At 45.7% G+C, this 16,501-nt stretch overlaps 1 protein-coding gene across 1 annotated transcript in view; it reads right to left on the reverse strand.

The window, feature by feature from the left end:
* Positions 1-10,896, reverse strand: part of LOC126524628 (E3 ubiquitin-protein ligase RNF10) — a 63,420-nt gene extending 52,524 nt beyond the window's left edge. Inside the window, exons 1-4 of the mRNA XM_050172928.3 lie at positions 10,470-10,896; positions 6,566-6,789; positions 3,149-3,342; positions 2,238-2,519 (exon numbers count right to left, since the gene is read on the reverse strand). Of these exons, the coding sequence (XP_050028885.1) occupies positions 2,238-2,519; positions 3,149-3,342; positions 6,566-6,789; positions 10,470-10,563 (794 nt within the window). The 5' untranslated portion in view covers positions 10,564-10,896. The remainder of the gene's footprint in view (positions 1-2,237; positions 2,520-3,148; positions 3,343-6,565; positions 6,790-10,469) is intronic.
* Positions 10,897-16,501: the final 5,605 nt, after the last annotated feature.

The raw sequence follows: 16,501 nt of genomic DNA on the forward strand, positions 1-16,501 counted from the left end.
ACCTAAAGCGTCACCCTGATCCATTCAAGCAGTTCGAGAAGCTCCGTGCTGCCGAAAGCTCAAAAAAGCCTGCACGCCCGAAAAAGACGACGGGCACCAACAAGGCGGACGCAAGTGCTGCTAGCTGTAGCTACTTCAAGCCGACGTTGAAAGGTGACAGTCAGCGCGCAAAAACGTTAACAACGAAGGTTGCGCAGTTCCTGGCCACTGGCTTGCACTCTTATTCGATCGTTGAGGAGCCAGGCTTTTTGTCTTTGATGCACACAGCAGTGCCCGAGTACAAGGTCCCATCGAGGACTACATTTTCTCGGAGTGTCGTGCCAGAACTTAACGCCAAAGAAAAAGAACGGATCAAAAGTGAGCTGCGCAATCACTTCACTGACGGGACCCCATGCTACTCGGTGACGACCGACGGGTGGACGTCTAGGCCCGGGGATAGCTACGTCTCATTTACATGCCATCTCGTTGATAAAGAGTTCCGGCTTCACAATTATCACCTTGCATGCCGGCACATGCCGAAAGGCCATACATCTGACAACCTGAAGTGCATCCTCCTTGACTTGGCAAAGGAGTGGGGACTGCCTCAAGATGTTCCAGTTTTCATTGTCACTGACAATGCCAGAAACTTCCTGGGTGCCGCATCACGAACGGGATGGACAAGTATACAGTGCTTCGCGCATACGTTACAATTGTGCATCTAGTGTGCAAAGAAGGACACTCAGAATTTTGAGCAGCTGTGTTTCAAGGCCCGAGCAATTGTAGGGCACTACAAGAGGAGTTCCCAAGCCAGAAGTCGCCTCAAAGAGGTTCAGATTAGCATGGGCTTAGAGCCCCTTGAAGTGATTCAGGATGTTGCGACGAGGTGGAACAGTGAATATGAAATGATGTCACGCCTTTTGAAGCTCCGTGTACCAATTTCCTTGAATCTGTCGGAACAGGACACATTGAAAACCTGACTTCAAGTGAATGGCATCTGATGGCATCCATCACATCAGTGCTAAAATGTGTTGATGATGCAACAAGAGAGTCTTGCTCCAAAAAGCACCCAACTCTTTCGCAAGTGGTGCCACTAGTGCATTGCATGCAACTTCTGCTCACTCAGCAACAGCAGCGTTGTGGGGAGGAGTCTGCATTTGCAGGAAACCTCCTTCACAGCATGAAGTCCAGGTTTGTTGATATAAAATTGCAGGTGACATATGCCTTGAGCACAGCATTGGACCCCCGATTTAAAGCCGTTTGTTACGACACCACAAGTGAGAAACGGTGGCTGAAAAATCTACTCTGCTCAGCTGTGGAGAAGAGCCTGCCTCAGGGGAGAGACAGCGAAGAGCCCAATGCACCTGCACAAGCTGTCTCTAGTGATGTGTGGGATGTTTTTGGAGCTTTGGCCTCTACCACCACTTCAAGCACTGGTTCCCAGCGACTTATGGAAGAGGTGGAGGAGTACCTCCATGCACCTGTTTGTCGGCCCCGCTTGGAAAATCCTTTTCTGTGGTGGAAAAATTTCGGCGAAGTACCCATCACTGTCCAAGCTAGCTCGGCTATACCTGTCGGTGCCAGCAACCCAAGTGTCAAGTGAGAGGTTGTTCTCGTCAACAGGAAATGTTGTCACCACTAGAAGAGAACACCTTCTCCCCGAGCATGTTGAGCAGTTAGTGTTTATACATAGCAACATGCACTAGGATGAAAGGCTAGGTGAGCAGTGCACAGTGGTCTGAATAAATTGAAAAATGAAAAGGTCTCATGCCTCACGTCTGTTTCTCACTGCCTCACATTTATAATTGTTCAGAAAATATAACTGATAAAACAGCCAACAGAGATTATTGTCACTCCATCAATTTTTCTGTTGGGTACTAGGAGTCCCAAATATTCGCTTCGATTCGAAAATATTCGCTTCGCTTCGAAATTATTCGAATTCGATGACTATTCGCTTCGTATTCGCTTCGAAGTGAAAAATCACTATTCGCACATGCCTAGCGGCAACGGCATTCAATGTCAATTTCGCTGCAATGCAACAGCGGTGCCGTCCGACACCTGTACAGTAGAATGGGCCTTTTACTATTGTGGTGACAAACTGCCCCGTGACGTGGCACCAAACTTGACATCTATTTTTTCTCTCCCTCCTTTTGGCGTCAGCATGGCCAATGCACACGTACGGTAATTCAGACTGTTTTCTTTCCTGTATGTTACAGCACACCAGGGATGGTTCCGAAGCATCACCGAAGCAGCGCACACACCTGCGGAGCTGCTGAGCAGAGAATGGCCGGTAGCAGATAGGGCACGGCCGGTACAGCCGATCCGACAGGGCCAAGTAGTGGAGAAGGCACGACCAGCAGTGCACATGTCCGCACGGGGGCGTCTGAGCTGCCCGCGGGGTGCCCAGGCACACGGGACAGCGCTCCTCCTGGCCAGTGTCACTCTGCTGCTGCAGCACCCGCACTTCGTGCACCAGCTCCCAGGCTACGGGCACGTCCGGATCCCAACGACGCACCGTGCCCTCACGCACCACGAACTGGCAGCTGCAACGACAACACCGACCCAACAACATCACGGCCTAGGCTATGCTCAGTGAAAACTTAATTCATTACAAGCTACGCCCACAAGACAGTTCTGCCTTTACACCCCGTGCCTCGGCGGTCCAAAACACAGCTTCAGAGAGGGTGTATTAGGCCGACAACAACTAAAGATTTAGCCGAGCGGCATTCGTGACCCGATCTGCTAGCATCTGATACTCTCAGGCACTGCAGGGTAGTACTGCACTGATCTCGCATTTTTAGCAGGCACATCTCCTAGAGACTCGAGCGACACACAGCTAGCTTGGTTGTAAAGCGACAAGGAAGCCAAGTGGAAACACCATCACGCTCCACTCAAATGACCAAGGGCAGCCTTCCGCCGTTGACATGAGCTGAATGTGCGCAATAGCGTTCCAGCTCGGCAGGCACGTACAAATTACCGAGATAGGCTCGTCCAAGTGCAACGCACAGTAAACGTCAAGCTAACAGTGCCTGGCGACAGGTAAGACTCCGAGCCTGGTGGAGTGGCTCACTTGCAAAATCTGATAACTGCAGTTCCTTAATTACTGCTGCATTAATTAGCAACCATACCCGGCTCCACCTCGGTATATATAGAGCATCCCTGTATCGCTCACTTGGCCTGCAAGAACTGCTCCTTGGAGTGCTTGGTCGGTGGTGGCCGACTGGAGCGTTGGCCAGGCCAGTAGCTGTGGTGGTGATCACTCTCTCGGGGAGTCAGAGTGAACTTCAGCAGGTGATTCAAGTTCACCTTTCGATTGCCCTTGCGGAGTGCTTCTTCCACACAGTCATCCTGCAGGCTGCGTGCTACCTGCGCACAACACGTTGGGTGCATTGCATCAGTTTGGGAAGGCAGCGCCGTCCTTCAACCCTTTGAGGACGGAAGGCAAGCTTAGCGTGTCAAACGAAAACTTGCCAAGAGGACAAACAACGAGACCAGCTCATCCAGCGCTTCTCATGTTTTTGTTTTTTTTGTGTAGGCCTAAAAACGACTCAAGCTCCTGTGTTGCTTCGTGCTTCTTCCAGATGGTGTGCATTATTTGGTGCTCGTTTTAAATATAACATCAGATGGCACAAGGAACTGTTGAAGTGAAGTTGGGAGCATAGGCTCGCTTGTGCACACAGCGAAGCCTACATTGGTTACAGTATAACACTTTTTTTCTTTATAGTAAGCATCACCTTTCTGACAAATTTTTTGCATGGTCTTGCTTTATATGATTATCAGAATCATTTGCATGTCATGTTGGAAGTGTGCACTAACTTGTGTGCAGTGAAGCCCACACTTGTTACAGTGTAAAAAAAAAAACTTTTTTTTCCCTGGGTAACATTCACCTTTCTGACAGAAATATTTCACGTGGTCTTGCTTTATATGAGCATCAGAGCCACTGTGTGCAAAAAAAATTATCTTTTGTTGCATTTATATTTGAAAGCATTAAGCGACCTTAAAGAGCAGCATTCAATACCTTTAACACTGGCAATGCACTCTCCCAAAACTATTTTCATTCACTTGGCAGCAAATGGTTGCTCACTGGAGAGAAAATGAGTGCCAAGCATTCTGTTCTAGAATTTCATGCCAAAAAATCAGCATCACTACACTGGTGTGACATTAAGTTCAAAGCGCCTGCTAGTATTTTAGCCATCTTGGCAATGGAAAAGTTCTCGAAATTTTCTAGGTTGATTCTTTGGTTTCCTTAGAATGCAATGTGATTAAAATTAAAAATAAACACCTTTAACTCCTTTAAAAATAAACAACCATACTAGAGTAGACGCTGTCTCAGGATGCTGTCTGGCTAAAACTGCCCTTCTTTCGTCTTTGAATCTTATCGTGCTTACAATCTTCCTCATACAGTAAGAGTAACCGCTTTATTATTCCATAATCACATTTTCCTAATACAAGTAAAGTTATTATACCTCTCTACTAGTGTCCCTTTAGGTGCCATCATGGACAAACAAAAGCATGAACGGAAAAACAATGAAGACACCTCCTAACAGCTTCAGAGAACCACTTTGTGCCACTGTGTATTCAGCCAGCAAAGATGGCCTAGCCACAAAAGTAAACATAAAAGCCAAAATAATGGTGGCATCCCATAAAGTGGCAACAGAAGAAACTAAAGGGTGTATTTCAGTTAGCCCTAACTTTGTTAAACGGGCCAGGCTAACTGAACAACTTCCAATTCAGTGTCCCCTAAACACTGCACAAGTCAGGAACAAATTTTACTTTAATGACTGTCATTATGGCTTCAGAAATCATCACAATGGCAAGCTTTTCAACCTTGATAACACTGCATAATGGGACACTAAAGGGAAACACTAAATTAGGTCACAGTGCTAAAGAATTCATTTTTAAGCTTTCTAATTAGTTTATTTCACGGTAAGGGATCAATGGCAGTCAGTGACCGTTAATTTGGCCGTGCTCAATTAATTGGCAGCTTCATGGCCCTGCCACTGGCCCTACAGACAATATATAAGAGCCACCAAAATTTCAGACGCCTTACAGTTGACTGCGCAATAATACAGACTTCGACTTGTTTTAATTTGGACACCGAGTCAAGCAGAAATAGCAATATTTTCGTTATATATGTCCCTTGCATGACTGTTCTCACTGCTAAGGGGATCAACAACAGTGGAATGCAGAAATTCCCTCATTAGACAACTGCTGAGCTAATTTGAACTGCACTTAGAGAAAACTGAATTTTACTCTTTTGCAAGCTATTTACATAAATTGTCAAATATCAAAGCAGAAAGCTCACAACTCTACTATTTCTCACTAGTGAAAGATATCAATTTTATAGACTGTTTTATCATCTAAAGCAGACAAATGCATCAGCTTATGGACGCAAGGAAATCAAATTGTTTACGACAGCTGTGCAAAAGTACTAATCGAAATTTACTAGTACATTTCAGAGCAAGCTAATATATTGTTTCTCCTTTAAATGCAGTTTTTGGAAACGTCCCCACCCATCCTACTCTATGCTCCCTCTGTGTGGCCCTGTAAGGTGCTGCTAGTAAAATAAAATAAAAATGTGCAATAAAACAACTTTGTTTGCTTTAGATGCTTCAAGAAATGCAGTTTGCATAATTATAATCTATATTTGTTACTTCCGACTTGAAGTTGTAAAAACTGATGCATGTTCTTTGAAGTTTTTTAGTGATCACCAATTCTTGCCCATAAATTTGATGGCATCAAAACCTGATCAAAGGTGAAGTTATAACACTAATGACTTTCCCAGCGCATGCCCTCACACAATGAAATTTATGAGCTTCGACAACAAATGGACATTTAATGCAAAGAAACACCCTTTACATTCGCACAGGTTGCACTGCATGTTCTCCGAGGTGGAAAGCGAACTTCTTCGCACATTATGGCAGACCCGGAAAAGTTGATATTGCAGAGACGACTGTGTTAGTGCACCTGAATGACTGCAGTTGCACTAGTTTCCCGCAAGATTCAGCTTCATACTTTGAGCACAGAGCCTTGCTTTCTAAGTGAGAAATTGAGACAGACTCACTCGGCACTTGTTGGACAGCTGCACTTGACCTCAAAACCCTATTTTCTCTTTACCATCCCATCCCGGTTTAGGAGCTTGGAACCAATACGTCACAAACTCTCGACAACCACTTAAAAGAGGTTAATAAGTGGCTTGCAATGTTACGACTGACTCGCACACATTTCACGCTCCTATTGCAGGCACAAGATAGAGGTTTAGCGAGCCATGAAGGGTGTGCGTGGGCGTGAACAGCAACAGGAATCAGTGCCGACAATTTTTAGTGGATGTAAGTACAAACGTGAGCGAGTGTCGACAAGTGTGCGCGAGCGTGAGTGAGCACCAGCAAGTGCGAACGGAAGCAAATATAAACAAAAGTGAGCGTTGACGAGAGTGGGCACAAGCAAGAATGTGAGTGAGTACAGACGAGAGAGAGTGGACGCGAGTACACAGCCTACAAAAATATTGGCAAGCGAGTATCCCCTCATTCAGCCAATCTGTGAGCGTGCATGTTATTCCCCCCACCCCATGCTGTTGCCAGCTGCTGACCTGACTGCGCTGTCCCTGTGAATTCTGATGCGGCGACTGCGCAGCTGGTGGGGGCTGCCCCTTGGGCTGGGGCCTCTTGTCCGGCGTCGTGCGGTTGCGCTGAGGAGTGGGCCGACGGCCCTCCCCTTGCTGTCCACTCCACCTCCCCCGGCGACTGCCTCCTCCCGAAGCACCGCCGCCACTGCCGGGCCACTGCTGCTGCTGCTGCTTGTTGCCCGAGCCATCTGCAAAGGGAGAGGAGTGGCGGTTAAGACGGCAGGCACCTGCATGCCTGTGGATGCAAACATAAATAGACCTAAACCAACCCTGGCCTCCATGTGCCATGTTAAAGTCCATGGGCACTGCTGTCTTCTGGACAATAGTGACCAACAAAACCTACACTAAGTCATGTCTAACCTAAAGTAAACCTGTACTAATCCTAGTCTAACCTAAACTTAAACAGGGTGCCAAGGACACTTCCTCAATGTTGTATGTCGTGGTGCTTGATTTAAGGGACGCTGATGGAGTCTAATGTGCCGAAGCACACCTGCACACCGAGAAAGCACATAAAAAAAGTTACTAAGGGCAGACCACTGTATACCTGCAACATACGAAATACAGAACAGTGTTTCCTACAACAGACCTTAAATTCCACAAGTCATGCCTTCGAAAACCTCTAAAACCTACAGCTCAAGGCTCTGGGAACCGCTAAGAAAGACCTTCTGGATTCATGCTATGGTTCAAAATATAGCCAAAATAGTAGAACGGAAAAGTGGGCAAGTTGAAAACTATTTTTGCTGAGCCCACTAACTGCCAACGACAAACACAATGAGGACAATGGCACTTGTCCTGTCCTCTTTTTGTTGTCTTTGGTAGATTGTGCACTGTGCAAAAATGGACAGTCAGAATGTATGAATTTCACTGTGCCAACATAGCAGGCATTCGAAGGTATGGTGTGGGAGCAAAAATTTGTATTCTCTTTGTAAAGAAAGCAAACGTCAAAAATCTTTAGACGCTCTCTTTTTTTTTGTGTGTGTGTCTGTGTGTATGTGTGTTTCTGCGCTACTACAAATTGCCAAGATACATTACCTGTACTTCACAAAATACTGTGCGTTTCAACAGCCAACACACTGCTCCTGCAACGACTACTTTCCAAGCATGTGAAACTGTAAGCCACTCCGTCCTAAATCTTGCATGTTTTTCCCAAGAGCGGTTCATCAAGTCACAGGTGTGCTCACATGATGTCGCCTTTTCATGTTTTCGCATTAAATGAACATCCCAGACACCCTGAACCTTGGAATATGGGCAAAAGTCACAGCAACCTAAATAACTTATTATAATACTACTTTTGTTTTCGGTAACAAAGAGGTGACATCATGCTGTCACGATACACTGGCTCGCTTCGTTCCTGTGATCGCTGCAGCAGCTGCCAGGCGCAAGTGTAGTCAGAGAAATGAGCGCAGCAGTCTTGTTCTTTTCATGAACGATACCACCATACCTAGCCACATTTCTACACGTCAGTAAATTTCGCACTGTGTCATCACATAACAACAATGTGTCTGCAAGGTCAAGTATTTCGAAACCACTTTAGTATCAAATTAAGATATCTCAAAAGTATCTCCCAACTTTTATGCTTCCTAAGTGTGATCGTTTAACGATTGAGAAGCTTGTGGTAGTTTTATTAACCTTTGAAAATATGTGTGGGTATTGCTTTAGCAGTTAAACTGCTGGAGCTTCTTTTGAAGAAATCCATGCATATATATAGGCAATAATATGATGGAAGGCATTTGACAATTACGATAATTCCTTTCCTACCTATAGAGGACATTGGCAAAACACATTTGCAACATTGGGAGCCCAAGCATATAAAAAAAAAAAAGAAATTTGCCACGAAAAAGAAGTAACACATTGTAAATGCACTGATTTTCTATGTAAATATGTATGTACATATGTAAACGCACTGATTTGCAACCATTAAATCCATGCCAAGGGTTCCCAGCAAATGACTCACACCAGATGTCTGCCACTATCTGCACACAGCTTCATTGGTTAGCTGCAGCAACTGCTAGCAACCCCACCACCACACTGTTGCATAAATTTAATATCTCATCAGTCATTCTTCCATTTTTGCTCCTGCACTGGTTGGTTCACCTTATCACACACCATGCCAGACGGCTACATCAACTCCTTTTTACAACCAAGACCCCTCCAATCAAAACAACTGTGCCCAACATGTCCCTATGTGAACATGGAACATGCTTTATAATACTATATACTGTGCAAGATTATCGATAGGAACAGTGCATTGCTACCATTGCCCACCTTCTAAAACGTGAAGCAATAATGTTACACTATTGTCGCAAGCCTTTTGCCAACAGGAAGCTTGGGCTTCTTAAATGGAAGAACTTGCATCCTTGGTACAGCTGGCTTCACTTTCACTGCATCAGTCCTTCAAGGCATTGTGCATAACTGTAGGTAAGCACCGTCAAACTGCACCTGCCACAAGCAGCAGCAATGCACATTCATCTTTCCAACAAGCAAAACACTTATGCTGTTATCAACACAAGCATGTACTACTATCAGGCTCAGGCCACCAGTTTTGTCGGAATTTGCAGAACGCTTATCCTGCGTGGTAACTCAGAAAAGTGCAACAGTTACAAAAATAAAAATAACTGTAAATATTACCATTACCTGCACTGTGAACGAACTGTGTTGAAGATAACATCCAAGTGCGTCGCTCAGACGTTTAGGTTTACCATGTTGGCTTATTGAGTTCAGTGGCTTTCACTGCGTGCAATTTTCTCAGCCACTGTGACGTACACTAACACTTGAATGTGAGGACTTTTTTAGCGGAAAATAATTTTTGAGAGGGGGTTATCTGCAACGTTGCCTGGCTATTGCACAAAAGTATGACTCACTAGCTGAGCGTAAAGGCGCTACCCTGCGCACCTCGGGCACACGGGGCATTTCGGATCGGGATCGAATTTCTCGGTCGCAATTGGCTCTTTTGCGCAAGCTGCGGAGGGGAGCCAATCGCAATTCGTTCCTGATCGAGCTCGATCGTGATCGAAAGTGCCCCGCGCGATTGGCGTATAACAAAGCACCCAGGTGGCCAGTGTTCGAGCTGAGGCAGTAGTTTCCATGAACGCCCGATTGGGCGAAACACCAGCTCTGACTCGCACAGTAGCGTGCTACGGGCTAAGTGGGCTGTGTCAACGACCACAATATGCGCAGGCTACGACAAGCATACAAGCAACAGTCGTGCGTGTTGCAACGGTATTGCGCATAAACGGATTTGCTCCCGAGCGTTACGGTGCGCATCCTATTGCCCACAGCAGTAATGACACAGCAAGCTGTCTTACACGTGAGCAATCATCTGCAGCCGACTGCCTTTCGCACTGTAGGTGAATAAAAGGAACAAGAGAGTGGGGAGAGTGGTCACGACGCTTGGCGAAGCCGCCTAGGCATTGTATACTACGACAGAGAAGTAATGACTGCTCTGACAAGCGGCACTAAATGTGCTGCAAAGCCCGAATTTGCTGTTCCGCCTACAACGTAAGAAGCACGACTCGCGATGAGCTGTTCTTCATTGTCGCTTTCACTGGTTAGTGTTGTGCACACAAGACGCATTCACTGGCCTCAGCAGCCGATGCTTATGCCGCACAGAACCGAAACTGAAGAAATTCACCAGGAAAACGAGAGCGGCTTAGGCCTACGAGTGGCTTTCGCAAGCGATGACATCCCTAAACACGCCACAGCTTCGCGGTCGGTCAGCATCGCAAATAAGACCAGGCAGTCGTTCCTCGCCGCTACGCCTGCACATACACGTCGATCAAAACCGAACGGGCGATTTAGGACTAAAACGAACTGCGTAGTGAGCGGTCGCGTGATTACGCGCAGCCCATTGCGTATCGAGCGAGCCCACCTTGCTTGCTCTTGGCGTCAGTGGTGTTCCCCTTGGGAGCGGACGACGACGAGCGGGCAGAATTTTTCTTGTCCATCGCTGGAGACTCTAGCATTGACGGGGACGACGCAAACACCGTCGTCGACACTGGTAGACGCGCTGGCAAAAGCAGTGGCGACTCCGAAAGGAGTTGCGATAACTACCTGGGTCTTCATGGCCGAAACAATTCAGAAGAGCTGCATATTGAAACACCGGGAAATAAAACTGTCCTCTTTGAAGAGACCAGTACTAATTTAGAGTAGAGGCTGGGCGGCGAGCGAAAGCGAAATCACCAGGATCTGGGGGACGTCGGAATCCCCCAATCGTCCAATTTGGACGAAATTTGAGCTAAGCACCGAATGGAACGTCCCAGCTTCGTCGCAATATGGCGACGACGGCGGCAACAGTCACTGTTGCCAGGAGAGTAGGATGCTTCGGCTGAATCTAAGCTCTATTTGTGGCGCATGTGCACAGTCGACATGGGTTACCACGGGCAGGTACGGGCAGGTAAGTACATGTGTTTCACTCATGCTCAAAAAAAGTGTGCACCCTTTGGGGATTATCTTGTCTCACAGCGATAATCGTCATCTATTTCGTCCGCATTTGCATGCTTTTTTTAATGCGTCGAGCGCGGAATACTTCCAGGTCACGAAAGGCCTGCGCGTTATCAGCGTGACAGCCAACATAGCATAACCGGCAGGAGATAAGCGAGTGCAGAGTTTTCAAGAAAGGAAACGCAAGCAAGGGAGATGACGATTATCATTGTTTATTAGCGTTGTGGTTGATTACCTGCCCGTACCAAGACGAAAGTGAAACGTGTATTCTAGCCCCAAATGGTGCAAGCTTTCTTAAAAGGAGTATGTAGGGTAAACAAAATTGCGCTTTGATGTTACTACTTCGGCTATAGTTTAAAAGACCTGTGCTTGAAATGAAAGTGTACGTGCGGCTCGTAGCTTTGTGCATGCTGTGTCCTCGGCGCTCGCTTCGCGTTGAAGCGACAGACAGCACTATCGAATGTCACTTCGTGTGGGCCGATCCTGGTGATAAGGATATAAGCCCCAAAGGATGCAAACTTGTTTAAAAGGTGAATGTAGGGTAAACAAAATTGCGCTTTGATGTTACTAATTCCGCTATAATGATAGATTAAAAGATCTGCGCTTGAAAAGAAAGTCCTTTCAATTTGCTTGCTAAGGTTGCTTGCACCATTTCGTGGTCAGAAAAACAATTGTATTGGTTTCTGCATTATATTTCTGTGATCCGACCATAGGTTTAATCTCGTGGGCGATATAAATTAAATTGCGTTGTGTTGTATACATTGTTTAGTTCGGAACATTTCTGTCTATAATAACCGACGAAAACTGCTTAGATTTTGCGTATACATAGTGGGTCAATTAAACCGTGTTATTTTGAACATTCGTTTGATACGTAACATTGCTGGATTAATATAGATTGGAGGGCTTAATTCGAAGGCCGATAAAAATACAGATAAAAAAATTTGGCTGAAGCGAGATTTGTTCACCTAGACGAAAGTGAACCGTGTATCCTAGAAAGCATGTGGACAGCTTCATTGCACATTCGGAAATAGAAGTCGTTACATGGACATCGTATTTTATTGTTGCGCTAGCGATTATATGGACACTCCAAGGACATTTCTGCCGTCGGCATCGGCATGACGTTCCGTTAAGTCCAAGGGCGATAACACCGTCGCCGCGCGCCCAACGCTGTAAGTACGATCGCGTGCGAGGGGATGCCCAACCTTTCGAGGCGGCGAGGGATGGGGGTGCGGGACGGCGTTCTCTCCAGGTACAACTGTGCATGTGCCGGCTGCGCCATAAACATCGGCGGCTCGTAGCTTTGTGCGTGCTGTGTCCTCGGCGTTCGCTGCGCATTGAAGCACGAATGTCACTTCGTGCGGGGGCCGCCGTTCCTGCGACCCGGTCGCAGGAGTGGAAAGGGGGGGTAAGCGTTATCGTGCCCTGGTCGTTGGCCCGAAAGCGTTAGGTTCACCCAAATAGACGCTAAATAATGGTTTGGCTTGGCTCCGTATATTATTTTTAAATAGGTGGCGCTAAAGCGATGAACGCGACGATCGAGCCATGATCGAGCCCTGAATCGGTGCTTCCGTTCTGCCCGTGCGGTCTTCGCCTGTGTCCGTGGCTGTGGAGGAGTGATTGTAGCTGTTTGATGTCGTTAAATGTGAGAGCTTGTGGCGAAGTGATTGAGTATGGCCGTAGTAGTTCTGCCCATGTAGTGTTTTGCGGACTTCACCTGTGCCTGTGACTGATCGTGTTGCCCAATAGCTTTGTGGAAAGCGACGTGGTTTGTGTGGATGTCATCGCAGCGTTTGCCAGTTCCTGGGTGGCCCGTGTGCCAGTTATTGATGGCGTTGCCCAGTAGCTTTGTGGAAGTTGATGTACCTTGTGTGGATTTCGTTGCCGCTTATGACTGCCTTAATTATAGGTGGTCATGTGCACGCTGCCTTTTGAAGCGCGTCCGAGCGCGAGAAACTTCGCCGATTTTTTTGTAAACAACGTGGGCGTCTGGAAATGTTAGCTAGAAATCAACCAGCAGCGAGCCAAGTCTTTATTTTGTGGTTTTTCGAGCTTATGCTCATGCGAGCAGCAGAAGGACAAAAGGTCCGTTACATAATGTCAGTTCCATAAAATCAGCTTTGCCGCAATACAGTCATGTTATGCGGTGAAGCATACGTAATGTATTGCGGTAAAGTATATGGAAAAGTAGGCAGGGACCACTGCGTTACTGGGGCGATTTTCTTGTATTATGGTCATGGCCGTGCGCGAACAAGGAAAAAATCACTGTCGAAGCGCATGGCACAAACCTTGCCAATGCTTCAATTGGAAAAAGAAAGAAAACGAATTGAAGTGGGTGATGCCAAAAACAAAGCCTTGACTTTTGTATTATCAAAGCAGTTCCGAGAATGGCCAATCATATTCCAAGCTCCTGCATTATTTATGATTGTTTAAAGTATATGCATATATTGTGCACCAGCCTTAGCACCAATTCTAATGTACTTTAATGATGTAAGTTTAATAACACGTGGCAAATATATAATTTGTGCTGTATGGTGTTGTGCTGTTTATAAGCGGCTGTTTTCATTTGGTAATGTGTACATTGGCTGGAACAGTTGATGCATCCTCCTTATAGAACTCATTGAAATGTGAACCACCTCTCAAGCCATCATTGTTCTTGCAGTTGTACACCAGATTTCACAAACATGGGGATAGTTATGATATAGAAAGAGTAGCTGAGGCTTAACATATCCACATGCATGCACAGGAGTGCGGGAGTCGACCATCTATCTCTCTAACTCAGGTTGAATGTGCATACTTGAGTAACATGTAACACTTGTTGGGTGTCAGGTTTCTTTTATTGTTAGCCTAGTCTGTGTTTTTTCTCCCATTTGTAGGTTTTAGTGTGTGTTGCTGTGTATGTATATAATTGCTTCCAGAGTGGCTTTCTTGCTGCTAATAAATTTAGAGAAGGCAGCGTTCTTCATTTTGTGCATCAGACAGCAAGTGAGCATGTTTCAAAGGATGTTGGATTTTGTTGCCATAAGCAACAAAAAGGCATAAGCATATAGACTGCTTGCTGGAGGTACTCTTTATAGCATTAAGGATATTATCATGCTGATAACTCTGTGCACAATAATTAGAAAGATCACATCAGGTCTGATATGTCTTCTTGCCACCATGAAATCTTGTCAGATGTATAACACGGGACATACACCACAGATCTTGGCCAGCCATTCTCATTTGTGGTCTCGACCTCCTACCACTGAGCAGACTGGTCCAAGAGACAAAACATGCAACTTTTATCTGATTAAATGTAGTGCATGTTGCACAAAATTAGATGCCAGGTGTTATTGTTGACACAGATACATATCTGTGAGCCTCATAAACTAATGTCAAAAGAAAGAGAGTAATACCCATGAAATGCACTCTTGGTAGGATGGCAGGACCATTCTCTTGCAGAGTTAAATAACAACCATGCAGCAATATCATGATATCAAGCTGAACAATAATTCACTCCAAGAATAGGTTTCTTCATGCAACATTGCACTGATAGTCTTGAAATACAATACCCATTGCTAACAGAAGGCCTTCCAAATTATGCATGACAGGAGGGCATATTTTAGGAAGCAAGAATGAAAATGGAGCCAGTTAACTATGAAAGTTGTGAATGCAACTCTGCAGAAGTTAGAAAAATGAACCAAACGGAATAGTTTAAAAGTAAGTGGTTTAGAGACAAAAGGCCGTTTTATTCCATGCCAGGAAAGCAAGCAGAGGTTGAAATGCTTTCCACATACATACCTTCAAGGTGCATGTACAGGGTCTGTCCTGAGAGTAATGTCAGTAAGGCGATTAAAAATCATTTATTGAATTTTTTGTTACAAAAAGTTTAAGACTCTTCAAAATACTCTCCTTTTGTGTCAATACATCGGCTCCAGCGAGACATCCAGCTCTCGAATGCGTTGTCCTCCTCCGGAATGGCCTTTAATGCTGTGGTGCTAGCTGCTTTAATCACGTCCGCTGTCCCAAAATGATTGCCTTTCAGGGGTGTTTTGAGGCATGGAAACAGAAAAAAGTTGGGCGGGAGCCAAGCCTGGGCTGTACGGGGGCTGGGGGATCGTTGGCCCCACTGCATTAACCAGGTAGTCGGTGACGATGAAGGCACTGTGGGCCAGCACATTATCGTGGTGCAACTTCCAGTTGTCTGCAATGTCCGGCCGGATATGTTGAACCCTGCGTTTCAGTCTTTCAAGGACATCCACATAAAACTTGGAGTTCACAGTGGTTCCAGGTTCTTTAAACTCATGATGAACCAGTCCGTGGATGTCAAAAAAAAAAAAACAATGAGCATGATCTTGATCTTTGATTTGCTCATCCTGGCTTTCTTCTGGGGAGGGCACGAGTGTGTGTGCCACTCAGATAATTGCCTTTTGGTCTCCAGGTCATATTCAAATACCCAAGTCTCGTCTTCTGTAATGATGTTGTCAAAAAATTTTCGCTCACGTTTGCACATGTTGAGATTTTCTTGGCATGTTTCAACGCGGTATGACTTTTTGTTGTCAGTGAGCACTTTTGGAACCATTTTTGTGCACGGCTTCCGCATGCCGATATCGTTTGTAACAATTTCATGAACTTGAGTTTCCGAAACGTTTAACGTGTCGGCCATTAAACGAACACTTAATCGTTGGTCTGAGTTCAACAGTTCTCTCGCTCGTGTCACATTGTCAGTCATAGTGGTCGTAGATGGCCATCCAGCGCAGTCCTTGTCGTCGCCCTCTTCCCGGCCTTCCAAAAGGCCTTGTGCCACCGAAACACTTGCCGATCTGACCAGGCATGTTCTTTATAAGCAGTCTTAAGCATAGTAACAGTTTCCGCAGCGGTATTGCCAAGTTTCACACAAAACTTGATCGCAAATCTTTGTTCTAATGAGCGCTGCATTTTCACTTGCACAAGAATAAAAAACAGCTCTCACAAACGGGCCCGTCCGACACTCTTCGATGTTCGGAGCACACTGACTGACGGACCGCTGCTTAGCTGGATTCCGTCACTACTAGTTTCAACCAGTTAGACTGCTCTGACATACAGTCACATCGCAATAAATTTACTGACATTACTTTCAGGACAGACCCTGTATGTGGTGATAGACAAGCTTTATAGATATAAATGTTGGGAACCTGGATGGAGGTGAGGGACATGTACAGTAAAAACAAGATGTATAAGGTCAAAAATTAATTCTTTTAGTCAGAAATTGGTCAGTGGTGTCTGGCTTCTCTTGTTCCCTGGCCCTGGATGGTGAATACAAAGTTATATATATATATATATATATATATATATATATATTTAGTTTTGTACAATCAAGCATAGAATCATTGCCTTCTACCTGAGCTAACGTATGGGGCAGAAACTTGGAGGTTTCTTGGAGACGAAAAAGGGCATTATGTTGTCATGTTGGAAAGCACTTTTCCGGAGGAGGGTGTGTCAGCC

Source organism: Dermacentor andersoni, chromosome 3 (assembly GCF_023375885.2).
Source record: "Dermacentor andersoni chromosome 3, qqDerAnde1_hic_scaffold, whole genome shotgun sequence".
In the NCBI taxonomy this organism is placed as follows: Eukaryota; Metazoa; Arthropoda; class Arachnida; order Ixodida; family Ixodidae; genus Dermacentor; species Dermacentor andersoni.